Genomic DNA, 26,893 nt, shown 5'->3' with positions numbered 1-26,893 from the left:
AAGAGCAAGTGATGGATGCCTGTTAGAGTCCAGCCCCTTCAAGCTACTGAGAAAAAGTGACAGGTCACACACAGAGCCTGTAGCCTTTCCCTCACATCTCTCGTAAGCAGCCCAAACAGGCCATCCATACCCACTGTACTGATGATTAGGCACCAGACTTCAGTCAAGTAGCACAGATCACATTCTACGCTGCTGACTCCTCATGATTCAGGACTTCCCTTCCCTCAGAGACCTCACTTCTTCTGAAGGGTTTTGTTGTCAAAACATTAACAAACCTTGCCTGAAAGACAATATACCTCAGCTCCTTTTTCTGAAGCCTATCTTCCCCTGTTCCTCCTCAAAATCTAATATTTGATGCCTCGGCTTGGATAAATACACGTCATGGAGAGGAATGGTTTTAATGAGACACTTTGCCAGCCCTTGGTGAATAAACCCACTAAACTCACTGGCTTGCCAAGATAGACTTTGATACACTTGTACTTTTATCTGTCTCTGATCTGGGGTAAGTAGATATTTATCACATCTTCCCATGAAAAGTTAACATAATAGCAAAGAAACTAAAAACAGTGAAAATCGTTCAAGCAATAGCCTTTGTAATGATTCAGTCACATAACAGGACTGACACTTCCGGGTTCCAGGGCCATTCTTGTGTGGACAAGCCCTCAGGCAGAAGTGCCTAATGATTTCGGGAATCTTAAAGGACCCCACGTGACTCACATGTAGCATGGTTGCATCATCTACGTATGACGCAACTATGTGAGTCCTTGCGTGCATACGTGAGCTCCATCATCTGCCTATGACATAACCACGCCCTCCCCCTGTGCGCATGTGCTAGGCAGCCCTTAAAAGCTGGAGGTGTCAGCTGGGCGGTGGTGGCGCACGCCTTTAATCCCAGCACTCGGGAGGCAGAGGCAGGCGGATCTCTGGGAGTTTGAGGCCAGCCTGGTCTACAAGAGCTAGTTCCGGAACAGGCATCAAAGCTACAGAGAAACCCTGTCTCGAAAAACAAACAAACAAACAAACAAACAAAAACCTGCTGGAGGTGTCATCTTCAGTTCTCTCTCTCTGCACATTAACCCTCGCCAGGCCTGTACACCCCCTAGCCCCAATAAACTCCTAAGCAGGTTTGTTGTGTGTTCTATGTTTCCTTCTCACTTGCGCCAGGTAACTTCAGCCTTATGTGCTGTACAGAGAGAACAGTTGGAGGACAAGGTCTGTGGAAATGGAAGGGGCATATTTGGAGTCAATTACACTCCAACAGCTGGAGGAGGCATTAGACTGAAAACACCCACCTATAGCATTGGGTAAACTTTGACATGTCCCCAGAGGACACATGAACCTGCCCAGGAGAGGGGTGAAAAGGGTCCCAACATCAGCTATCTGGAGAACAATAATTCAATCGGAACCTCATGGGAAGTTAGCTTGCCTTATAAGAACGGTTATCAAAAGGACAGAAGCTAAGATTGCTATCAAGAGTGTGGAAAAAGGGGAACACTTACAAACTATTTGTGAGAATACATTAGAACAGACCTTGTGGGAAACAGTATGGAAGTACCAAAATATAAAACCTAAATGTAGGATCAAGATGTGGTGGCATGCCGGGCGGTGGTGGCACACGTCTTTAATCCCAGCACTTGGGAGGCAGAGGCAGGTGAATCTCTGTGAGTTTGAGACCAGCCTGGTCTACAAGAGCTAGTTCCAGGACAGGCTACAAAGCCACAGAGAAACCCTGTCTCGAAAAACAAAAAACAAAAAACAACAACAAAAAAAAAGATGTGGTGGCTTGAGCCTGCCCTGGTCAATATAATATAATATATATATATATATATTATATTAATATATTCTAGACCAGTCAGGCCTATATAGTAAGATACTTTCACAAAACAAAAACAAAAAACAAACAAACAAAAAAAAAAACCCTAAAATTTTTTCTTTTCTTTTGCTTTTTTGAGACAGGGTTTCTCTGTGTAACAGCCATAGCTGTACTGGAATTAGCTTTGTGCAACAGGCTGGCCTTGAACTCACAGATCTGCCTGCCTCTATCCCTCAAGTGCTGGGATTAAAGGCATGCATTACCAACACCCAGCAACCCTAAAACCTAAAATTAGCACTACCATAAGATTCAGTAAACTCATTACTGAATCTATGTCCAATGGAAGTGAAATGTTGAAAAAGAGATTTGTACTTCCATGTTCAGCAAATATCCAAATATGAATCAAAATATGAAATCAATCTAGGGATCCATTAGGAAGCAAATGGATGAAAAGGATGGAGTATATACAAAATGGAATGTCATTTAGCCTCATTTACCAAAATCTTATCACTGAATCACAATGGAAATGAAACTAAGGACCAGCAAATGAGCAGAAGGCAGACAAAAGAATACACTACGCCACTCACACTTAGAATACAAAGTTGATCTAATAGAGCTGAGAACAGAACAATGCTTACCAGAGGCTTGCATGGCAGGGAAAGTGATGGGAAATTGCCAGTCACAGACACATAACCATTAGGATTTTAAATGTCCAGAACAAATAAATGCATAGAGACAGAAAGTAGGCAAGTGATTTCCTAGAGCCAAAGAGAGAAATAGGCAAATGTCCGGGGAGAAGAAATGGGAACTAGGGCTACTGCCTAGGAATTTAACTGTGAAGTGGTGAAAAGAATTTTAGCATTGACTCTGGTAATACCAATACAACTCTATACAAACACAGGCACACACAACTGTAACTGTCTTTTAGGGAGGAGCTCTCAGTGCGTCACTTTATTGCTCTAGTTGATGTCAACCTAATCAGTGATCCTCCTGTCTCCTCCTTTCATGATTGAATTATATACTTTAAGCATATGAGTTATATTATGTGTGAATTATGTTTCAGTAAATTTGTGTTTGTGGCTATTTTGTTTGTTTGTTTTGTTTGGTGAGGCAACAATGTGGAAGAGTAGGAGAAAATGTTGTGAAAGGCCAGGGCCAAATAACAGAGACAAACGGAAGTGAGGCCGGGAATATTTACCTGATAAATTAGAGATGTTGCCCCCTTTGATTGGTTGGCATCAGCTCCCAACAGAAGCAAACACTCCACCATGATGCTGCTATTCTGGTCGCAGGCTCTCTCCAGCATTGTGCTTTTCAGCTCATCATCCACCGCCAGCTTTGCAAAACATTTGCAACACAGATTGAGAAACTAGAAAGAATGGAAATGAGGATTAGAGGCAGCCGGGGCGGGGGGGATAACATTTAGCCCGTAGGCATCAATGCACCGTATACCTGCTCATCCTTTTGCTCCATCACGCTGGAGGACATCTGATGGAATATTACCAAATCAAATGAGTAGTGCACCAGAAGCTTGGAGAAAGACGCTGACAATTCAAGGATTGCCAAGATTGTCTGCAAGCCCTGGAAGAGGAGCAAAACTAGTTATAGTAAATAATATAAGCAATTATTGGTAAAAAAAATAACTCAATGATAAACAACAGTTTATATCTGATACTTAATGCCTCCCTTGCTCATCCAACTAAACAGAAAATCTTGAATTTGTATCTAGAGACTGTACACCTTGGAACAATTGTAAAAGCCTCATTCTCTCAGTACTAAGAAACATCCCCTGTTTTTTAATCTCCTGTTGAATCAACCTTATACTATCATAAATCTTCATAAAACAATTATATGTTTGCTTTAAATATAGTTTGGTGAAAATTATTTCAGACCTCTACTTTAGGAAAAAGCAATCAAGAAACAAAATCACTAGAGGCAAAAGTAGCTCATGGTAAGTCACAGAGGATGGCCATTTTTATGATAATAACTTGTATTTGTTCAAAATTTAAGTAAAACCAAAAAAACTCGCTACTGGAATTTCTTTAGCATTTTATAGGAAGAAGAGAAAGCAATGTAATGCACTGATTCTCCAGACCTAATAATGAACACTGGATCTTTATAGGCAATGCAATTATCTGCACCATCTATAACTAAAATACTGCAAAATGATAAATAGTTTTAATTAACTAGAATGTCCAACTGGTGTACAGTGAGAGTTGCAAGAGGTACTGGTGGGGACCTGCATAAGCTCCTGGCTCCCTAGAGGGTACGCACTGTAGTTTGCACTTCCTGAACATCTTGAAAGCGCTGTAAACTGGACACCAGAATTTTTGCCAGGAGGTGCCCTGTCCTTATGCAGAAATTCTTCTTTGTAATCAAGCATCCTGTAAGGTGTAAGCCCAGGCATTGAATTTCTAGAATAAAAGAGAAAAATCACAAAGGTAATTCTCTCAACCTTATCACTGGAGGAAGGGATTAAGACAGAAAGCGAATAACCGGTCCTAAATATGGTCCCAGTTTTCACCTGTACCAACCTTGGTCATCTGGATACATCTGCAGGGCGTGAAGCACGGAGTCAACTGTGCCATGCAGGGACAACATCTCTAAGGCGTCAGGAAGATGTGTCAGAGAAGATAATACTTTCAGTCCACATTTCTGAACCCCAGGATTCCCAATGAACTAAAATCAAAAGGAGTTTAAGAACAGTTAGTTACTCTCAGAAACAAGGTTTTAATGCATGTCCCAATTAAAGCCAGCTACAGACTGGTAAAACATAATTCAAAGTCCTGCTAACAGCATTGTCAAAGACGCATTGAAGAAATGATGGCTTCTTCAGTTCACAATGGTGGGTAACTCACCACAGAGAAGCATAAGATAAAAAGTTGTTGGTACCTGTGTCTCCTCCTCTGCACAGTGGACCACTTCTGTTAGAGGCTTAGCTCATCAGGGTTAGAACAATTCAGCCCTACACACTGCACATCACAGCAAGGAAACTGAACGAGGGATATTTGGTTGAAAAGCCATAAGCTTAACCAGTCTCAGGACTGTCTCTATCCACAGGAAGCTCTGAGAGAGCTTAACTCCAAGTAGCTTGTGGATTTTATTTCATTTCTTCCCTTCAAAGTGCATCAAGCAATAGTTTTGTCAAACTTCAAAGATGTGTAGTTAAACGTAAGTCACACGAATCCTGTATCAGTCTTAGGCCTAGAATATTAATGGGTCTGTCTTAGAGACCTAGATTACAATCACCACATCTTTTCTTTAATCATGTTTTTTTTTTTTCAGTAATTTGAGATTTGTGGGCATCTTGATGGAATCTTGTTCTCTTTCAAGGACAAGCAACTCTCTAAGAAGAGGCAGCATGTGTGCTGACAACCTCGTTCCTACACCCCTTTTTCAATGCCAGTGTTGTATATTTAGCCCTGGCTATCTCTGCCTCCCCCTATGTGGACACACTACTCTCCCACCTCTCCAATAAAGTGACTATTCAGCTTACAGGGCTTCCTTCAAAGAGTACCATAGTGGCTTTCTCAGGACTTAAGTTCACACAGATACATCATGCAATCACTTATTTCACAGAATCTCCATCCCCAAATCTATTTTTCTCCACCACTGCTACGGAACAATGCTGAAATAGCTTCAAGCCAGATCACAAGCTCTAATGCAACCTACATGGCCAAAGCCTCCCGTCTCCTGCTTTAGCTTGTCTGTAACCAGTCTGCAGATTTTCACCCTTCCCTCTAATCTCTCAAGTGTCTATATTTATTATTTTGTTCCCCACAGGGACTGGGAACCTAATCAGCTTCTCTTTGTGTCCCGTTCTCCAACTCTAGCTGCTCAGCTTGTCATAATTTCCTGTATCATTTAAGCAAGACACTCTTACCCTCCCCTTCTTGAAGATTTTGTTTTTCGATGCTACTCGTATCTCATTCCCTACTTCTCTGTAGTAAATACTGCATTTTCTTTGCAGTGAATCAGAGATGCATTACATTCTGTAATCCGAAGACCATAATGAATGGAACAATATTTAAGACATCAGCTCCAAAGTGGTTAGGAATTAATTCCTGCAGAAGTACAATTGTAATCTCACCATGTAAAGGTAGAGGTGTTTGGTGATGTCTCGGTACCCTGCTCTCTAACACAACCTTCATGATACAGTGTTACTCGGGTCATGAATAACTCTGTCCATGCAATCAACATAAACTGACATTGCAAGCCAGGCCAAAATTCTCATCAGAAAGGAAACAGAAGCTAAGGTGAGAGGCAGTTTCCCTTTTTCTTCACTTCTAAAGTTATTAATAGGAAAGTCTACACCCACTACCTCCATACTCTTGCTACCCTTTAATTTTATATAATCAGACCTCTCTCTTAACTACTCTGAATTAAAAGCATTGAGAGAAAAAAGTCCCCTAACAACTTAATTGCTGCCTTCACACTCCCTGAGTTCCAAGGACATGCTGCTACTCTATACCATGCTCTAACTTTAAAACAATGCATTTTCCATCTTCTTCCTGCAACTCCAAACTGCATAAAATTCCTTTCCAAAAACTCCATTCACAAGAGAAATCAGCAATATCAACACAACTTCCTTACACAACAGCAGCAACCACACTGGGAGGACAAAAGCTGCAGGTCCTTGCCTCTAAGAATTTCTCACATAACTGGGGAATCCTGGGAGCCCGAGAGCTCTTCCCCAGGGAAGAGCACACCAATGGATCACCCAATTCCAAATGATCCGCTCTGAAAACATACATAAAAGTCACAGCACACAGACTAAGCAGGCTATATTTAGGAGTATATATAAATACGTGCATGTAACAGCAATTAATGAAAAAAAAAGGCCATGAATTAGGAATAGAACAAAAAAAGGTATGTGGGATGAGTAGGAAAGAGGAAAAGAAGGGGAAATTATGTGATTATAATATAATCTCAAAAATAAAAGAAATACTTTTAAATTGTAGACATTATATAAGATATTTAAATAAAAAGTAAAAAAGAAAAATAATTTTGTGTATACTAACATTTAAATTATCACAAATCTTATTGTATATACACACTATTGTTCTATGCATCAGAGAAGCAAAATGAGAATGTACAATTTTGAGCAGTAACACAAAAAAACATGTTTAAACTCAGACCTCAAGACCATATTTCTCCTTTCTTGATACAGGCACCTTACGATCGTGTATCCAAAGCCCCAAATTTAGTGTCGTCTCAAAAGACAAAAGGAGGATTGCCCTATTGAACTTGCTGATTGGTTAATTGTGCCATCTTGCTTGACAGGCAAAGCCAGCTTCCTGAGCGTGCCCTAATTATTAGCAGGGACCTCGCCTTGTTTTTACATTCTGCTGACTTTGTCTTGAAATAATTGAAATTTTCAAGCCAGGGAAGCTGTAATTTTCTTTGATATTGAACTCCATGAACCATGTATTCATTTCTGTTTCTAAACGCGTCGTCAGCCAGGCACAAAGTAACTCTCCTTGTATTTTATATCTCTTTAAAGTTATTACATTATTGATTTTGTGCACACATGTGAGTACATTTGTGGGTATGTATGTACTGGTACACACCTCCCACACGGAGGTCAGAGCACCACTTGTGGGAATGAGTTCTTTCCTTCATTCATCTTTGTCCCAGGGACTGAACTAAGGCCATCATGCCCTTGGTGACAGGTACTATTTTAGACGTCTCATCAGCCCTCATGTTTAATATCTTCACCCCTACCTAATTTTTAGTTAATTATTGATGGACTGCCTTAACCTCTCACCTTTGCAGAGCCAGCTTAGCAACTAACTAATAACTTACAACAGGAAATCTGTGATTGTCCGCACAACAGAACCGCCACTGTGTGATCACAAGTGACAGTGTTCTAAAGCATCTAAACATAGAATACATTATTTACAAGCCCACAGTGGGTTTTCATTCAATCACCTACTTCTTCATCTTGAAAACAGTATTCACTGTGTTACTGTTAAAATATGAATCAAGATTAACTTACAAGTTCTGACTTAACAAGTGATTTCCAAGAGAAAACTTTGGAGACATCACTGGAAGGATGTCAACAGGCATTAATTAGGAACACCCTCCACCCTGCACTCCACAACCTTCAAGTCTTTCCAGAGAATTTGCCCATCACTGTTATTTCAATGTTTTTTTTTGTTTGTTTTTATTGTCTCAGTGTAGCGAAGGCTACCCTGTAACTCACTTGTAACCAAAGTTGGCCTTGAACTTGTGGCAATCCTCCTGCCTCAGCCTCCCAAGAGCTGATATGACAGGCATGAGACACCATAGCTGGTTACCAAATTGCCTAGAAATATTGTTAAATATTGTTTCTTGTTTGAATACACATCATGATTATAGTCTACATATGTGGTTATAGTTGAGAACTTTTACATATGTACATAGATCAACTTAATATTTTTACCTTTACATTTTATACACGTATTATGTGTTTTGACCCAAAGAGTAAATATTAAGCTTCTATGTTTTCCCCAAATGGCTGGCCTTAAACTCCAGTAACATAAATCTCTGTGTGAATTATCTTTCTTTCAATGTTGAGCAATATCATGCACCAACTGCACATTTTTGCTTGTGGCTAATTCCTGAGCCAGAATCTTAGGGAACTGACCACACTTGCTCCAGTGCCAGTGTCACACGTTGTCGCTAACATCTTACAAAACATTTGGTTCTCTCATTGAAATTAGGCCACATGACTTATCTCTCCTTCTCAGTTCTCTTGCAAGTCTTATTGCAAATTGACTGTTTTATGTACATCTTATACTTGTTTATGTCGTTTAAGAAACTAGTACTGTAATTTTTATAAAGGCTTCCTATATGCAGCTCAACATTGCTTTTGTCTTCCATGAAGTTCTATCTTCTTGTGTGTTCAATTCTTTGTCTGACTCTTCTACCTCTTAGATTCACTTTCCTGCAAACATTTAATGTCACTTATATAAAATTCCCTTTTGAGAGTACTCTCTTTTCCACCTTTTATCTACTACTTGCCTTGATTCTTAAGTTGTCAATATTTTGCTCTGAGTTTTTGCGAACCAGAAAGTCTTGACCTGGAATCATCTCATCAGTAGAATGGCTTTTACTGAACTGAGTTCCCTATTCAAAGAACCAGGTGTGTCTCTGCAGACACATACATGTAGATCCCCCAGCATGCTGAGAGCCTACCTTGTTCCCCAGAAATGACAGTAGACAAACAGGAATGTATGGAATAGATAACTGAGCCCTGCCAACAGCTGGCATAGCTCTCAAGATCCAGCATGAGCAGATGGCCAATTATCCAAAAAAGAGATTACCTTCAGCTTGAACTATAATGTTCTGTTGTATATATCAAAGCCTTGGCTCACTTTACTAAGTACTTTTCTTAGCCAGCTGTGGAAGTGCACACCTTTTATCCCAGCACTCGGGAGGCAGAGGCAGGCAGATCTCTGTGAGCTCAAGGCCAGTCTGGTCTGAAAAATGAGTTCCAGGACAGCCAGAACTGTAACACAGAGAAACTGTGTCTCGAAAAACCAAATAAATGAATAAATAAATAAATAAATAAATAAATACCTTTCTTAGTCTCTGCTTTGATAAATAATAGCTGACTCTCAAGACATACTTATTGATAGCTCTATTGAGATGACACTCATGATAATTCATCTTAGGAATGCCATGAAAAATATTCACAGGCATCAGATAAGATGGTGATGTTCTGTCTAGTGTGTCTTTGTTCACTGAATCTTTTACCATAGGACTACAGAGGAAAGATGGTCCATCAGAGAGAAAACAGCAGCCCAGGTCCCAACATCTAGACCTGGCTCTTTGGTTGACTTTCTGGTTGAGCAAACACAGGGAGAAACATGCATTAGTTAGCTGTGTACTTACCTTTCTCTTAGTATAGAACTCTTCACCCCAACAGTCCTACCATCTTCTAACTGACTTCTAACTACAGTAATTCTAACTATCTCGGTAAACAAAGGAAATTCGAAGTTCTACCCCCGGTCCCCAAATTTTATAGTCTAACTAATGCTATATAGACAAAAAGTCCATGTTCAACATACCCTGTTCAGAGCTGCTAGAACTAGCTTGGGTATGTCAGTCCCGAGATGCTGTTTCTGGAGCAGGTTGAGTTTGCATTGAGAGTCATCCCTGGATTCTTCTGGTATTCCTAAATTCAGAACAGAGAAGTAACAAAAACAGACAAATTCTTCTATAATCCATTTAGGTTAAGCAAACTGCCACTTGATAAAAACCTAGGATAATTTGGGTTGGGCTCGGCTCCCACCCTGTAGAACTGTTTATCTTCGCTTAAAATGCATTTGCATCTCTGCTGCATTTTCAGTGAGTAGGGCTGCACATGTTCCTGAAGCTTCTCATTGCTCCACCAGCAGATGTGCCAACCAGAGGCAGTAACTTTGAGTAGTAAAACCCCTGGCCACATGCAATGATTTTCTCTTGACATCTTCTTCTTATCATGACCAAACGAACATTCCCAATCTTTCATCTCTCCTCTCTGCTTCCCAGAATGTAAGTGATTTCCCTTCCATAGAACAGCCTGCAAGTTGTGTGCACTGTGAACATTTAGTGTCAGGCCCATAGCCATCTCTCTATGTCTAAGGGTCCAAGCGCAGTGCTTCACATTAACAGTGCTTTGAGAGTCTGACACTAACATATGGTAGAGTTAGGTAGCATCAGTTGAAATCTTCCAAAATCTTTCTGTCTGTATATCTTGGTTTTATCATCTAGGTACTGCAAAGAAGAATGGTAGACACACAGAGTAGAGACAGATGGTAATGCCATGCCTGTTAGTGTGCACACATAATGGTGTGTTTCCTAGCATGTATTTATATTTATATAGTATGGCCTTAAAGTCATCATTTTAAAAAGCATCAATAATCATCTAACTATTGACTATTTTATACTGCTTCAGGGTCAATTTCCAGTCATTCTAAGAGAAAGTACAGGGCAGGAAAGACAGCACAGAGATTAAGAGCACTTGCCACTCTTCCAGAGGACCATGATGTAGAAATAATCCTTCTGTACACTGTGAATATGCATTACTCTCATTGGTTATTGGACAATAAAGAAGCTGATTACCCTATAGCAAGCAGGACAAAGTTAGGAGGGACTGTTAAACTGAGGATGCTGGGATGAAGAGGGGCAGAGTGAGGGTGACACCAACCAGCAATAAAGGAGGCAAGATAGGTGGAAAATGAGGTAACAATCCATAGGCCATGTGGGAGAGCATAAATAAAAGATATGGGTTAATTTAAGCATAAGAGTTATCTAGTAACAAGCCTGAGCTATCAGCCAAGGATTTGAAATTAATATTAAGCTTCTAAGTGGTTATTTGAGAACTGGAAGTCAGGAGAAAAATGTTTTACTACAGAACCCAGACTCAATTTACCAGTCTCATGTTAGACAGCTAACAACTGTCTTTCACCACTGGTGCACAGGCATTGTGTTTATATGGTATATTTTTTAAAAAAAATTGGGGACACATGCATACACAGAAAATCTTTAACAAAAAAGTTTATATTCAAGGCATGATTCTAAGTTGCTTTTGTTGCTCTCTGAGAATCCATCCACCTTCAAAGGAATAAACTGTGAGCACTGAAGAATAAAAAATGAATTGGTTAAGTTGGACATAGTGGCACATGCCATTAATTCGGGAGGCAGAGGCAGGTAATCTCTGAATTCAAGGCTTGCCTGGTCTACAAAGCTAGTTTGAGGACAGCATGATCAACATAGTGAGACCCTGACTCACAAAACTAAGTGGGGGAGAGGGCAGATTGCTATTGTTTCATTTTTCTAAATCTATAAGCTTAAAAAATTAATAATAAAATTTTAAGTAAGATTATGTCTTAACTGTAAGTGATGAATAGGAAATGATTAAATTAAAAATATGTAGACTGATTACTGTTTTTATTCAAAATATCAGATTAAAAAATAAAATTACTAAGCAGACACCCCTCTTATAAAACACTTGTCTCACAGTAAAAATCATCAGAACTCTGAAACAGAAAACACCTACACTAAAAAAAATAGTTGATTTAGCAAACTTTTCTCATATGGGGAATAAATATGAAGTTAAAAAATGGTTGGAACATTATGTTAAGAGCAACAAAAAAGTATTAGTCATCTTCTATTTAACTCTCAAATTCATTCTGTCTGCACCCATCCCACTAAGTCCCACTTGACTGTCATAAACCTTCTAACTATCTTTCCTGCATCTAGTCCCCCACCCAATCACCACATATAACCACTTTTGATATGAATTGTAAATATGCTCACAACACTACCAGGTCGTGGTCCCGAGTTGTAATGCATATTAATAAGCATACTTTATATAGTTCTGAAAGTCATTTGCATTACCACTTGGTATCAGAGTTGTGTGGTACAAGCTCTTCATTCTCTAATGGTGTGTGTGTGTGTGTGTGTGTGTATTTATATATACATATTCGTATATATGGATATATGCACACACACACACATATATATATAAGTTTAGAGTTATTAAAACAAAAGGGGAAAATATAGATTATTCAATAATCTAAAAAGTTTTAAAATTTATAGATATAATCAAAATGGGAAAACACATGTATATATGAAAATATTTAAATGCAACAACTAATCTGACTCAAACTTTTATAACACACCTTCCTCAATCAAAAAGAATTCTTTACTACTAGATTTAAAGTAAACGAACAGGATGAAAACAGTCGTCCAATTCTCAGTAATAGATTGTTGTAAACATCAATGGGGGTGAACAAAAGCTTACTTTTAATTGTGAAACTTTGGTTTTCTTCCCCAAAGCACAACCACTCAGCACTGCATTTAAGGTCCTTTACTTTCTACATCCATCTACTCTACCACACTCAGGACCACACCTTCCCTTTGCTGTCTTCAATTACCCCAGACGATGTGTACATGTATGTTCCTTCTCCTGAGAGTTGTTCCTGGCCTTTGACTCGCCTTTCAACAGCAGACATCTAATATCTGACCTTCATTCTGCTTTGAAGACATTAGGTCCATCATTAGTCTCATCCGTGCCCTGCATTTGTCTATAGTGGACCTTCTCTCTCTGTGGCAATTAACTGTTTACTGAACTCCTGTAATCCCAGCGTCTGACCCAATAAAGCAGGGCAGTGTTCAGAAAGCGAGGGACTTAATAAGCATGTGTTGAGAGAATGTGGGGTTGGAAGGACAAACACGGCGACAGCAAGAGTAAGGCTGGTGACAGAAGGAGGTCATTGAAGTTCATGAGTAAGGATCATGTGGCTCTGCCAGGGAAAAGCCAACTAAACCACAGAGGCAAAGGCTGGAAATAAAGCAATAGACAGGGGTGAAAGAGAAGACTCTGTGTTAGCTTGAACTTAAACTTGACTGATGGCAAGAGAACTGTCCTTAGAGACAGCAGGTCCACTTTTTACACTGTGTTGATTTCTTATGTAAATTATGGATTAAATATTTTTATGAAGTTGTCTTACAAATTAATCTTAGTGACTCACCTACATCACCCTTTCTCATGAATTTCATCAGTTTGGCAGAAACACCTGCCTCTAGTTATCACAATTTGATTCTTTCAGCTTTGCCTAGAAAGCCAATGTTTCATGGCCTCTACATACGATCGATTCTGTGACTCACCTGGAACTACAAAATGCAAAATGGCTCGCAGTGCCTCCAGCTGCACTGACAGAGATGTCTCGTGGGTTTTCATCACTGCTATTATTCTAGGGACCACTGCGGCCATTGTGTCCAGGGTAGTGTTACTAGGAATGAAAAATGAAGTGCTTATTTAAAAAAAAATTACAATCTGATTCATTTGTACCAACACCAAACTGAAATAAATGAGGGGAAACAGAAGAAATGCATTTTACCAGGAAAAGCCATAAGATGTAGATATAAATACATTTGAACTCAACCAAAATTTCAAGTGTTTAAATTCTGACCTCAAGAATTAGAATTCGGAGCTCTTTTGATTTAGTTTTAAGAAAAATGACACCTTTCTTCTGACCAGTCTGTGGAATACTGGCAACAGCTCTGAAAGATGGGCTCACATCATAACTTTACAGATGAAAAACTTGTTTGAAGGAGGAATTACCAAAGTCCTTTAGCTAGAAAGAGGCAAAGCCAAGGCCAGGACTCCTGCATCACACCAAGGTGCTTCACCAGAATTCTTACATATAATTCATTAGTTTACGTTAAACCCGTGACTTCTCCAAGGCATATGTGCCTCTCTTCTGTCACAGGTGAGCAAACATGCCAGTCTGGAAGGCAAGATGGCTGTCTGCCTCGCACAGTGCCTTGTTGACTGAAACCTTATCACACACTTTCAGCACCATCAAAAACAAAGCTGAGACATTTCAATTAGGCTTTTAAAAGCCATATTTAAAGACGAGAAATGAGACAGATCTATAAGGGTAAATTAGCTGGACTTGTGTTCAGGACAGTGAAACTCTACAAGTCTGTAGATGTGCTGTGCACGACTTAAGTTATGTGCATTTAACAACACCATTGCTAACAGCTAGGATTTACTGACAACTTAAAATTCACTGGGCATTATCTTAATCCCTTATGAAAATAAATGTATTTGATTCTTCTGTCATAGCTCCTATCTTATGACACTGTTATTTAATCCTTTTATTTTTTTAGATAAATTCTGAAGTCTAACCATTCAATCATTGATTCATGTATTAGCAAAAGAAATCCATTCAACTTCCTCTGAGATAAAACCTCCATCTAGAAAGATGCTTGTCATGACACTGTATGCTCTACCAAAAGGTAAAAAGCATCCCACCCTGAAGGAAAGCTCACTAAGCAAGCTTCAGGAAGCCTGAAACTGACTACATCCATGAGACTCCTCTGTCCCCACGCCTATATAAGCTGTAAGGATTGCTAAGCAACTCTCTCAGAGCAGCCAAGACTCTCTGAAGAGACAGATTCCAGCTGAGCTGTCCAGAGGACTCCCAGACCAGACCAGCTGCCAGGAAGGGCTTTAGACCAACTCAGTCACTTGGGAGGGCCAATCTCCAATGTGTTGAGCTGCCTGTAGGCCATGCAATATGTTCCAGGTTCCCAGCTTTCTTGAGCTGACACCCATGCTGGGGTTGGCTTTGGTGATGCAGCTGTCTCTGAGTTGTTTCTATCCCAGTTAGTAATTCTTCACCCATATTCTTATGAGTAACCCCAACAAAACACATTGGTTCACCAAATTGGACTTTGGTGGTATTCTGACTTGGTGTGTTGTAGAATCCCTATCTAGGGTGAGCAGACACTTGTTTCTTTCTCCCTAGGAATAGTGTCCAATAGCAATCCAAAACACCAAATCCATCTAAGCCTCAACACCTGTACTTATATCTTTTTCTTATACAACTGCCTTTGATTTGCTATCAACCAAATAATGCCACGTTATCATACATTTTTGGCTCAATAGGATGAGATAAGCTCCATCCTACAGCCATACTGATGAATATCTTGCATATCACCATAGAACCTTCATCTGGCGATGGATGAAGCTAGAGACAGAGACCTACATTGGAGCACTGGACTGAGCTCCCAAGGTCCAAATGAGGAGCAGAAGGAGAGAGAATATGAGCAAGGAAGTCAGGACTGCAAGGGGTGCGCCCACCTACTGAGACGGTGGGGCTAATCTAATGGGAGCTCACCAAAGCAAGCTGGACTGGAACTGATGGAGCATATAATCAAACCAGACTCTCTGAACGTGTTGGACAAGGAGGGCTGGCTGAGAAGCCAAGGACAATGGCACTGGGTTTTGATCCTACTGCATGTACTGGCTTTGTGGGAGCCTAGTCTGTTTGGATGCTCACCTTCCCAGACCTGAATGGAGGGGGGAGGACCTTGGACTTCCCACAGGGCAGGGAACCCTGACTGCTCTTTGGACTGGAGAGGGAGGGGGAAGGGGATGGGAGAAGGGGGATGGGGAGAGGGGAGGGAAATGGGAGGAGGGGAGGAGGTGGAAATTTTTAAGTAAAAAAAAATAAAAAAAAATATACTAAGTATATACTTAGTGGAAGGAACACCTGCTTGGGATTTTTGTCAGGTTTTGTAAACCTCTAGTCCCCTCCTGCTATTTCTAGCACAGATAAGAATATCTGGCCTCTGTTGTGCCACTAAACAGACACAGTGTCAACAAGGCTGGCTTTGAACCTCATAAGCCAACGAGTACATTGGGAAAAGAATGAAGGAAGCAGAGAAGCCAAAGTTAACTCAGATGGAAGAATAATAATAAATAGTGTTTTAATTCTGAAAAGCAGTAATTCCAAAATGCATGTTTTTGTATTTTAAATATTCACAATTATACCATGATTTAAAAAGCTACTATCAGTTTTGCTACACGATTATCATTCTCAAAACAGTTAACACCATGCCTGAAGCACAGAAGAAAACCTTCATCTTATTTCTGCAATCCCTGTTGCTCTTTTTAATGCTTAGATAAAATAAGTCTATGCTATCAGTGACAGATGACAAGAGGTCTGTGCTCAGATGCTGTGTTTAGCCTCCCATTCCTACAGATGCTTTGATACCATTCCACTTGTCTCAGTGCCCCCCACATGTGTATAACACCACACGAACGTGCAGTACCTTCCTTCAAACAGGTGACTCAGCATCTTGCAGCCACTCTCTGCCACCTCGGGAACAAGGGAGTGCTTCTGCATCAACTCTAAGACATTCAGGTATACTCCTTTTGCCAGCAGGATTCTCCTGAAATTAACTATAAGGTGTTCTTCAAGTTACTTATAGAAATGGAAGCATACATTTGCAAGAACACATATAGCATATTGTGTGTTGCACTAGCTACTTAGAGATCATTAATAGCTGTCTATTTGTTACAAATGCATGTCATTCCTGTTTTCCATATTTATTAATTATTTATTATTTATTTCCATTTAATTTTTATTTATAAAGTAGACTAGTAATAATTATAATCAGTATATTAAAACTCATAAGAGTGAACTGTCTTGTAGAAAAATATATATAAGCAAGATTCTTCACAATAAGAATGAAAATTAAATGTCCTTCTAATCTTTAAACTTCATAAAATGGACAGGCTTATATTGAGCTAAGATTCATTAGTAGGATAGATGTTAGTGAGTAGACTATAGATACTCTAGAGATACAGGACATCCATCCGTTGGTGATCGGAGCCAAGGGCAGGCCTGGGGAGAAGGACCACACACATTCATGTATGGAGCCAATGGCCAGAACTCACTGGTGAAGGGACTAGGGGAATGACCTAGTCTGGAATGCTCTAACTCCTTTGTACATCTCCTACAGTAGACTGCAAATGTTGTTTTTATTGATCCAATCATTCACACATTGGTAGATAGTGTTCACACAGATGGCTTTTACAGAGTAACACCTACATTTAGTGAACAGTACTGTGGCCTTGAGAGCTGGCTTTATAGTATGTATCCAGAAAGCCTACATTGCAGGGAGACTGTCATGTAGTAAGTAACCTTTTCTTACAGTGAAGTCCTTCACTATACTCTATCCCAGTGCCTTGAAGTATTTTGCATTAATTGCTTAAAGCCTTCAGAGAAATATCAATTCTAACACAAGATGTTCGAGAATTTGAGGATAATCTGGACTACATAACGAGTTCAAGTCCAATCTGAACTAAACAGTGACTCTGTCTCAAAAGACCAAATAAATAAATAAACAGATAAATAAATAAATAAATAAATAAATAAATAAATAAAACAGGAAAAAATATAATAAAAAACACATTTAAAAATAAAAGCAAAACCAGAGGTCAGACCTCCCAAGACATCCAGAACATCATGCATTAAAATACACAATGAGTTTTCATATCTCCTCCACAGTGCCTATATCCCAACCAAGGAGAAACATCTAGTTCAGTGGTCCTCAGACACCAGTGTGCATCAGACTTCCCTGAAAGGCTTGTTGAGACACAGATCATTGGGTACCAACTCCAGAGCTTATGGCTGGATTGGTCTGTGTAGAACTCAGAGATTTTTAGAGTTCTTGTGTAATATGTTAGTTCGACCTGAGTACATTTTTCAAAATGTACCCACAGCAAGGCAATGAGTAACTCAAACATGGCAAACATGACTGAGAGAAGGTGGGCATCATGAAGTCCCTTCTAAGTATACAGAACATTTTAATGTTTTCCCATTACTTGCAGAAGATTATTGGCCTTAATCTACTCCATCTCAGCAGAAAACTATCTGCTTTCAAAGAAAAATCACAAATTGCCACCTCTTACAGTACTTAACTGACTGCCAATTCAACATTTATTTCTTCTGATTCCTAATACCCTCCTTCCCAATTTAATTTTTGTCCTAGCTACCTCACATCTCACATTCTTTAGTTATGCTTCTTGTCTGCCTTCCCTAAGAGTTTGACTCTATGTGCCTAGAATTTTTATTTAACTGGCAAACCACATGGGCCTAGACTGTCTGGTCTCTAGCACATAATATGAGCTTGGTACTTTGCAATTAAATTAACTGATTAAATAAATGAGGAAATTATCATGAAAGATATACCTATACCTTCAAATCTCCCTGGTTTCAAGACCCCAGTTTTTCTTCTCTACTTCTTCTTCCTACTTCTTCCTCTTTTTCTTTTCTTTTTCTCTGAGATCCAGTAGCCCAGGTTGGCCCTGAATACACAATCCTCCTGCCTCAGCTTCCTGAGTGCTGGGATTGTAGACCTGAGTCACCAATCTGTCTAATTCCTTCACCCTTCACAGTCACTATCCCAAGAGACTTAGTGGTGGAGCTGAGGCTGCTGGAGATCCTCCCCCTCCATGACACTAGAAAGCCCAGGGCATGCAAGGGCATTGAAGAGAGGCTCATCCAGCAGGTGGCCTGGAGCAAGGGAGTGGAGCGGGCGTATTTTTTTTTTTTCTGAGACAGGGTTTCTCTGCGGTTTTGGAGCCTCTCCTGGAACTAGCTCTTGTAGACCAGGCTGGTCTCGAACTCACAGAGATCCGCCTGCCTCTGCCTCCCGAGTGCTGGTATTAAAGGAGTGTGTATTAAAGGCAGGAACTGATTTCCAACAGGCATCAAGCTGACTCACAAGGTCACTGCCCCTCAGAAGCCATAACCAAAGCAATACCAAGTCACAAAATCTTGCTGACTGAATGTGACCTAACCTAGTTTCCAAATAGTTACAAATGGCACCGCCCTCACACTGTGCTGCTTGGTGGCAATCTCCATCTCCTCTGGGGACACCAAGTACAGCAGCTGCAATGCAAGCCCTGTCAAGACCTCCATAACTTTTGCGATGACTCAGTCCTGGGAGAGGCCCTGTCATCACTCAGGGCCTGTCTACCCCAAGCCTTTATGTAACGTGCCAGATTCATTGTTGACTAATTAATTTTGTTCTTTAACAATTTCACACATAAATGTAATACATTTGATTACACTCTCATTTTATTAAAATGCCGCCAGAGAGATGGGAGAAAATATACAGGAGAAACTCTTCCCTCCTGATTTGACATAAAGGATAACACAGAGAAGCATGCAGGAGGTATTGTGTCTGCAGTTTTCACTTGCCTGGCTTGGTTACTAAAATATGATGCGCATACTACTGTGTCTCAGATAAATCTTTCCGTCTTTTTCCTGTTTTACTGCCTAAAAATATCCTTTAAGAGCTGCAAAGTCCCGCAGCTCGATGAGTTTTCCTGGCAAATTTTCCTGTTTATGGGGCCAGGAATCTGAAGCAGTTTGAGCCAGGATTTTAAAGCTTAAAAATCCTTCCAAGGTATGTGAGCCACTTCCTCTCTATAAGTACACAAAATGATAATACAAAAATTACACATAAAAGACGATTTTCAAGAAAAAATTATAACTATAAACATTTTATTCTGCATAACTTTTACTAGTTTTTGAAATGGTGAATCCGTCTTGCCTCTATAAAGTTTATATAAAGCATCGGTCTTGCCTCTATGAAGTTCATATAAAACAATAATATGAATAAATATCTACTGGAAAATGGGCAATCTCTTTTAGAGGAAAAACGGTTCTATACAGGTTCCAAAAATTCTCATAGTAAGCTAAAAGTCAATCAACAGAAACTGGTTCCTAAAATAGGTGTGTGTGTGTATCATATATTATACATATATCTCTGAAAGCTATACAGCTATTAAAATGGCAATGATAACATTAATAAATACATTTATTAATATAAGGATAAAAATATAAAATGTATTAAAAATGGGTATATGTTCCAATTTCTACAAATATATAGCATTTATTTCATGAGTACATTTGTAGAAGTTCTAAAGAATATATCTAAAAGCATTATTTTTTATCCTTTAGCAAGACACACATGTGTATACACTCCTCTATAAACACACCTACATCTCTATATATTTGACTTTTTCAGAACTTATAGCCTTTATAAGGGAAGAGCAGCACAAAATCATTTCTCTGTATTAAAGCCCATAGTCTCTGCCTTACCATTTTGTTCCAGGAGTGTGGACAGTGCATGCGCAGCTGCTTGGAAAACATCTTTGGAGGAAGAATGCATCAGCATGGACAGCATCACTTCCCTGTGTGCAGGGAACCTGTCAAAAAGTCAACCACATCTCAGTTTGCAGTCTCCAGCTCCCATGCTCACCCTGCCTGTGAACTCTGACAGGGAAGGCCTGGAAGCTGAGTTGACACTCTCCACTCACGATAAAAGCACAAGCTGAAGAACTCTCTAAGTAAAGGTTAGATTCAAGCATAGCAAACACTAACTTTCTGTTTCTTCAAAAGCCTGTAAGCCATACAAAGGGCACATGGCTTTATAGACATAGAGTGAGGGGTAGACAGCTACTCAGTTGCTATGGAATCACACAGGGTGGACATATAAACAGAGACAGGTTCCATCCCAGGAGGAATAGACCAGACAGCACAGGATTTCCTCCTGCTTCTCAGAGCGGGGCCCAAAATAAACTATATGCACTGCTCCCTTCTAGAGTTTTCCATTTCATGTTCTGGACTAATTTTGACTGCAGATGAATGAAAATGCACACTAAGCAATTGCGGCTAAGGATGTCGCAGTAGATCGTGACAACCAAGCTGTGCCTCGTACAAGCCTTATAGATGTCATACATTTCCTAATATCGTAGGTGCACAAAATATAAAGAAAACAATTCGAGCACACAGTGAGCACAGCCAGTCACAAAACCGGATGAGGGGAAGGGGTGTGTCATCAGAGGAACCATAAACTAGCAGAAAGTAATCTTTAAAAAATGAGGTGCTAGGAAGAAAACTATAAAATGAGGAAATGAGGATAATGGAAAGAAAGGGGGAAATAAATATAGTAAAGAAGCAGAGCAGATTCCAAGAACAGAGGAAATAAATGTGTTTTCTTTTCCTAATATATGTACTGGGAAGATCTCCAGAGTGCTGAGGATGTCGTGTGCTGTGGATTAAGATGTATAAATTGCAGCCTGAGTCACCTGACCAGAATGTTCCTGAACAGGTTGCTCATGTGGGATCATTTGGATCCTGATGTATCAGTTTTCTTCTCCAGATGTTTAAGTAACATCTGCTTCATTAATTCACTGTTTTCCAGCAGTGGGCCATTATGCAAAGAGGCCTCTCAGTGGACAGGTCCACACTGCTGTGTCACGGGGGACCTGCCAGAGGCTGTGTCTACCTTGGCAGAGAACCCTAGTGGCTCTGTGAGTGTGCTCAGCTGGCATGAATGAACATGCGTTTGTACCTGGTCAGCCAGAAAACTGAGGGGTTCATTCTCCAGGATTCACAAACTGTGGATCCCAAATCCCTGAGTAGAAATTAAAACACTCTTACAACTCATTAGAGATTTAAATGCTGTACACCTCACCAGGCATAGATGCAGAGGCCTGTGGTTCCAGCGTGGGCTACCCTGTAAGCCCGTCTCTTGCAGGAAAATTAGACAAGATCATATTCCCACCACTAACATGTAGCAATGCTGATGCCTAAATACCGACATAAAAAACTATCAACAACAGTATCTGTGCACTGGCCAAAACAGAACCCAAGTTTTCTATTGTCAAGTAAAAGCACTGACTGGCCATCTTCGTCTCCAATCTTCTCGTGCAAACTGTTCTGGTACATAAGGAGATTATTTAGTGCCCAGCATGCAGCCTCCTAGATTAGGAAAGAAGAAGAAAAATTGTATCAGAACAGAAATGATTGGAAAGCCTTTTTTTGAAATCAGGGCAGTCACTTCATGTCCAACCTGTACATGCTTGTTCTTTCTATGGTGCGTCAGGGCTTTGTAGCAGGGTTCCAACCAGAACAGCTTCTCAGGCTCCTCCTCATCGTTGCTTTCCTGAGGCTCACTTCTTTCCTCCAAGTCTTGGTTTAAGAAAATGGTCTCAGCTTTAAAAAAAAAAAGGTAAGTGTATATGTATTTTACATGGATATATTTTTTAAAGATGTATTATGTATACAACATTCTGCCTCCATGTATGCCTGTATTCCAGAAGAGGGCACAAGATCTCATTACAGATGGTTGTGAGCCACCATGTGGGTGCTGGGAATTGAACTCAGGACCTCTGTTAGAGCAGCCAGTGCTCTTAACTACCGAGCCATCTCTCCAGCCCTTACATGTATATTTTTACAAACAGCTTGACTGGCCAAGCATATTTGAATGTTCTTACCAACCTTGGCTAATTGTTGTCTGGGTTTTCTGTCCTGCCCAGTTCCTGCAATCATTAAGTCCCAATGAAATCATACAGAGGTCTATATTAACTATAAACCGATTAGCCCATTAGCTCAGGCTTCTTATTAACTCCTATAACTTATATTAGCCCATTATTCTTATCTGTGTTAGCCACATGGCTCAGTACCTTTTTCAGCAAGGCAGTCACATCTTGCTTCTTCTGTGGATGGATCAGGACTACAGAGGAATGGACTTCCTCCTTCAGAGAATTCTCCTGTTCTCATTGACCCGCCTCTACTTACTGTCTGGTTGTCCCACCTATACTTCTTGCCTTGCTACTGGCCAATCAGCATTTATTTAAAGTATAATTGACAGAATACAGACCATTCTCCCATACCAGCTAATCATGAAGCAATTTCTAATATTTTAAACATATCATAACTCTGCTCTTTCATAATGAGAGAAGGTGGGTACCACCACCCTATCAATCTAGAGTAAGGTCAGCTAAAATTGTCATCTGGTTCTTGTCATCTTATATGAACATGAAAACCCATGCTTATTGGTGCCATGGAAGTTTTCTCAGCTGGAAGAAAGGAAGCTCTGATTTAATTCTCAGCACTTAAAGAAAGAAAAGGAATTCTTTATTAGTCACGTGACTTACTGAGGAGCGCTAAACAGCTGAGGGCAGAGATCTGCAAGGCCGCATTCTCTGGATATTGGCGGACAGCTCTCACCACAAAGACATGTACTTCGTTCAACACCAAGATGTTGAAAAAATTACCTAAGATTAAGTGAGACATTATGTAAACTCTCAGCCATACACCTTAAAATGCATTTCCTTACACAGCAGTGGTTAAACCAATAAATTGATCTAATGGCATAGCCGAATATTTTAAATCAGCAATATATGACATAATTAAATCAAAGTGACTTTTTGAAACTTTGGTTCCTACGGTTGTCTGCCCTACTAGATGACATTAGGTGAGTAGGACCAAAGAGGCATCTGCTTAAATCAGCTGTGACACCTCAAATCATAACACAGAGATGAGTGGGCATCTCTTACCTGTAGCACTATAGTGTTCTGAGTTATCACAATGTTCTCAGGGTCGACCAGCTTACACAACTGTGCCCTTCTTGAAATGTAACTTGCAACCATCTCCCCATATTAAGGCACAGGCCAGTACGTCACCGCTGTGCTTCACAGGAGATACTTTGTTGTTTTATTATCATTTTAATATTTAATTTAAGGTGAATTTTAAAAATATATGCCCGGGGCTGGAGAGATGGCTCAGAGGTAAAGAGCACTGGCTGCTCTTCAAGAGGTCCTGAGTTCAATTCCCAGCACTCACATGGTAGCTCACAACCATTTGTAATGAGATCTGGTGCATGTATGTAGATAGAACACTGTATACAAAAATAAGTAAACCTTAAAAAATAAAAAAAATATATTTTCAACTAAGACTAAAGCCAAAAAAATTGTAGACACCTCTGGATTACTATTTTCTGTTTTGATGTAATACAAAGATTCAGTCAAAACAAGTGTTCATCCTATCTCCTCCCATTAATGAATTCCTTGCAGGGGAAGTCTACTCTCATTTGTTCTAGTTTCTTGATGCCCACAGTACATTATCCCTGTCCAACTTATTACACTGAACAACAGCACAGCACAATTCTTCCTCCCCTCTAACCAGAGCTCAGTACTCACTGATTGACACCTCCACTGTCTCCTGCTCTCACCAGCCTCCGATAACCAGAGAGTGATACACAGCTATGTTCAAAGCCTAACTTTCCCCTTCATTGACTGCATGATCCAGGATGAGACACACGCTCCTGAGTCAGAGACCCTCATGGAAATGTGGGGGTGACAACAATATTCCAACAATGAGGACCAAGCCTGGGCCAAAAGTTTATAAATATGTATGTCTATGAAATGACTTTGGGATCTGTGAAAGTAGGTGTGAACATGATTGCATAGTCACATCTGACAGTCTAAACATATAATTTTAAATAATTAATCAAAAAGGAAAGAAATCAACTAATTGTTGTGTACAAGAAAAAAACTCAAATTTTAGAAACCCATTTTTGACTGAATCTACCAAGGAGCTCTCATAAGTATTAAACCAATTTCTAAGTTACACAGGGGACATAATGGTGATTGTGGACAATGAAAAGCATAACTCTGTAGAATGAAATCATAAGAATAAGGTTTTTTAAAGGCTGAGTGAGCCTTTTCAAAATTAGGATGACAGAAAGCTAAATCTCTGTTTACGGTAGCCTAAATTTGCATAAGTGTTGCTGATAGAGTCAGTCTTCAACAGTAAATATGCCATTTTATTTACTTTGATCTTTAGTCCATTATTCTGTTAATAAAAGTGTTGAGAAAAATCCCCGGGGTGTACATCTCAGAGAAGTTGTGATGTCATCAGAGAGGCACAAGATCTGTGAGGTGAGAGCAAGTGAACCCACAAGTACAGCCTAGAGGGAAAGCTTGTCTTCTCTGTTCTCTCCAAGGAGAAGGTCTGAACCTTCACAGCATAAAGCATTCCTTGTCACTCCTGTGCTCTGACCCTGACAAATGTCACCAGAGAGGCATTTGCAATGGGAGGCTTTGGAATGCTCAGCACTTGAGCTCCACAGAGGAAAAACTCACAGCAACACCAGAAAGTGAGTCTCAGTAACTGCGCTTCTATAACCATGGAAGCCGAGATGTCCAAGGACCTCACATTTAGAGATACCAGAAGTGGAGCACAAAATAACTGCATCGATGATTAAATAAATAAGCAAATATTTTTAATAAGTAAAAGGGAGGATGATAAAACAAAAGCAAACCAGAAAAGCAATCAAAGTTAATGTGCAGGTCCAAAATTAAGAGATTTATCAGAAATGTATTTTTTTGTTTGTTTGTTTTGTTTTTTGGTTTTTCGAGACAGGGTTTCTCTGTGGCTGTGGAGCCTGTCCTGGAACTAGCTCTGTAGACCAGGCTAGTCTCGAACTCACAGAGATCCGCCTGCCTCTGCCTCCCAAGTGCTGGGATTAAAGGCGTGCGCCACCACCGCCCGGCCTCTCTTGTCTTGTGCCCGGCCCAGAAATGTATTTTTAAAATTAAATAAGTCACCAACTTAAATTTGCCTGGAAATAATGGCTTATTATTTGAAAATCTATAGATTTAATGCCAGAATACCAAAAGAAAAATCTTTACATGCATTGTTTGTTATTTAAAAAAGTTCAGTGCTCACTTCTGATTTTTGTTAGAAGCGACAGATGTAAAAATAGTATGCAAGAAGTAAAGGGAACTTCCTTAGCTTGATAAGAATGTCATAAAACAACTTAGATTTTGACGTATAGAAATTGTGACACTCATTATTCTGGATGAGAAAATATTCAGAGTTTTTATCTCTAAGATCAGGAAGAGGACAAGGATAGTGTCAAACAGTGCCTCCATTCAGGATTGTGCCGGGGATTCTGGGTCATGCAAGAAGGCAGAGAAGTGCCCGACATAATGAGGGGGATGGATGGGCACAGAGCACCACTGTTCACAAGCCATTAACTTACATAATCTACTTACATGCCTCAAAAATTGTCAGGAATTAAAAAAAAAAGACACATAAAAGCATGTTCATTTCTTCATGTAGGCGCAGTTCACAGGCATAATTTAAAAACAGATGCCCATTATGATTATAATGAAATCTGAGCATCTATAAATAAGCAATGAAGATATGTGAAACCTGCATAGACTAGAGACATCAGTTCTTCATAACATATTCCATATATTTTGTCATTTCTGTACGAATTTTGCTATAGTTTTAAACAGGAGTAGGTCAAGTTTGTATAGAATAGTAACGAGCCAATAAAAAGCCCAGACATAGAACATAAGAAGAGGAATTTTGTGGGCACCTAACTTTCTAGTGTTTCAGATATCAGATCTTAGAGACCATCATAGAGTTCTGATCCAGAGAAGTCAAATTAACCAGTACAACAGAAAACCAAAGGCAATCTCATATCCTCATCATATGGTCTAAGATGATGCCACAGCCTGTTATCTAAGACAGAATCACATTGAACATAGGTGCACAGCGTCTCTAGGGTACACTGATTTGATTCTATGGAGTATATATCAGTGGTAAGCCTATGGAAGATATACATGTAAAATACAATATATATTATATGATATACAAATAGTTATGCATGTATGATATCTATATATTTTATATTTTATAATATATGAGCCAAATATTTATATATTGCAACATATAGACTATAATTATATATAATATGTATAAATATATAATATGTGTAAACCATACTTATATATGCATAACTATATTTATATTATATTTTACATATATATCTTACATGTGACAGGCTGTGCCTCTTTGGATATATACTCCATGGATTAAAATCAGTGCTCTCTAGAGACCCTGTGCACCTATGTTTAAATACACACACACACACACA

General features: G+C 39.6%; 1 protein-coding gene across 2 annotated transcripts in view; it reads right to left on the bottom strand.

Moving 5' to 3' along the window:
• Lrrk2 (leucine rich repeat kinase 2) overlaps positions 1-26,893 on the bottom strand; it is a 133,177-nt gene that overhangs the window by 85,676 nt on the left and 20,608 nt on the right. For both annotated transcript variants that reach the window (XM_057791432.1, XM_057791434.1), the window contains exons 8-18: positions 23,100-23,219; positions 22,013-22,155; positions 21,842-21,921; positions 20,257-20,363; positions 16,412-16,541; positions 13,454-13,578; positions 9,868-9,974; positions 4,348-4,492; positions 4,088-4,227; positions 3,266-3,394; positions 3,012-3,182 (exon numbers count right to left, since the gene is read on the bottom strand). In XM_057791432.1, the coding sequence (XP_057647415.1) occupies positions 3,012-3,182; positions 3,266-3,394; positions 4,088-4,227; positions 4,348-4,492; positions 9,868-9,974; positions 13,454-13,578; positions 16,412-16,541; positions 20,257-20,363; positions 21,842-21,921; positions 22,013-22,155; positions 23,100-23,219 (1,397 nt within the window). The remainder of the gene's footprint in view (positions 1-3,011; positions 3,183-3,265; positions 3,395-4,087; positions 4,228-4,347; positions 4,493-9,867; positions 9,975-13,453; positions 13,579-16,411; positions 16,542-20,256; positions 20,364-21,841; positions 21,922-22,012; positions 22,156-23,099; positions 23,220-26,893) is intronic.

The sequence above is a fragment of the Chionomys nivalis genome, chromosome 17 (assembly GCF_950005125.1).
Source record: "Chionomys nivalis chromosome 17, mChiNiv1.1, whole genome shotgun sequence".
Taxonomy (NCBI): Eukaryota; Metazoa; Chordata; class Mammalia; order Rodentia; family Cricetidae; genus Chionomys; species Chionomys nivalis.
This window is presented reverse-complemented; position numbering and strand designations above follow the sequence as displayed.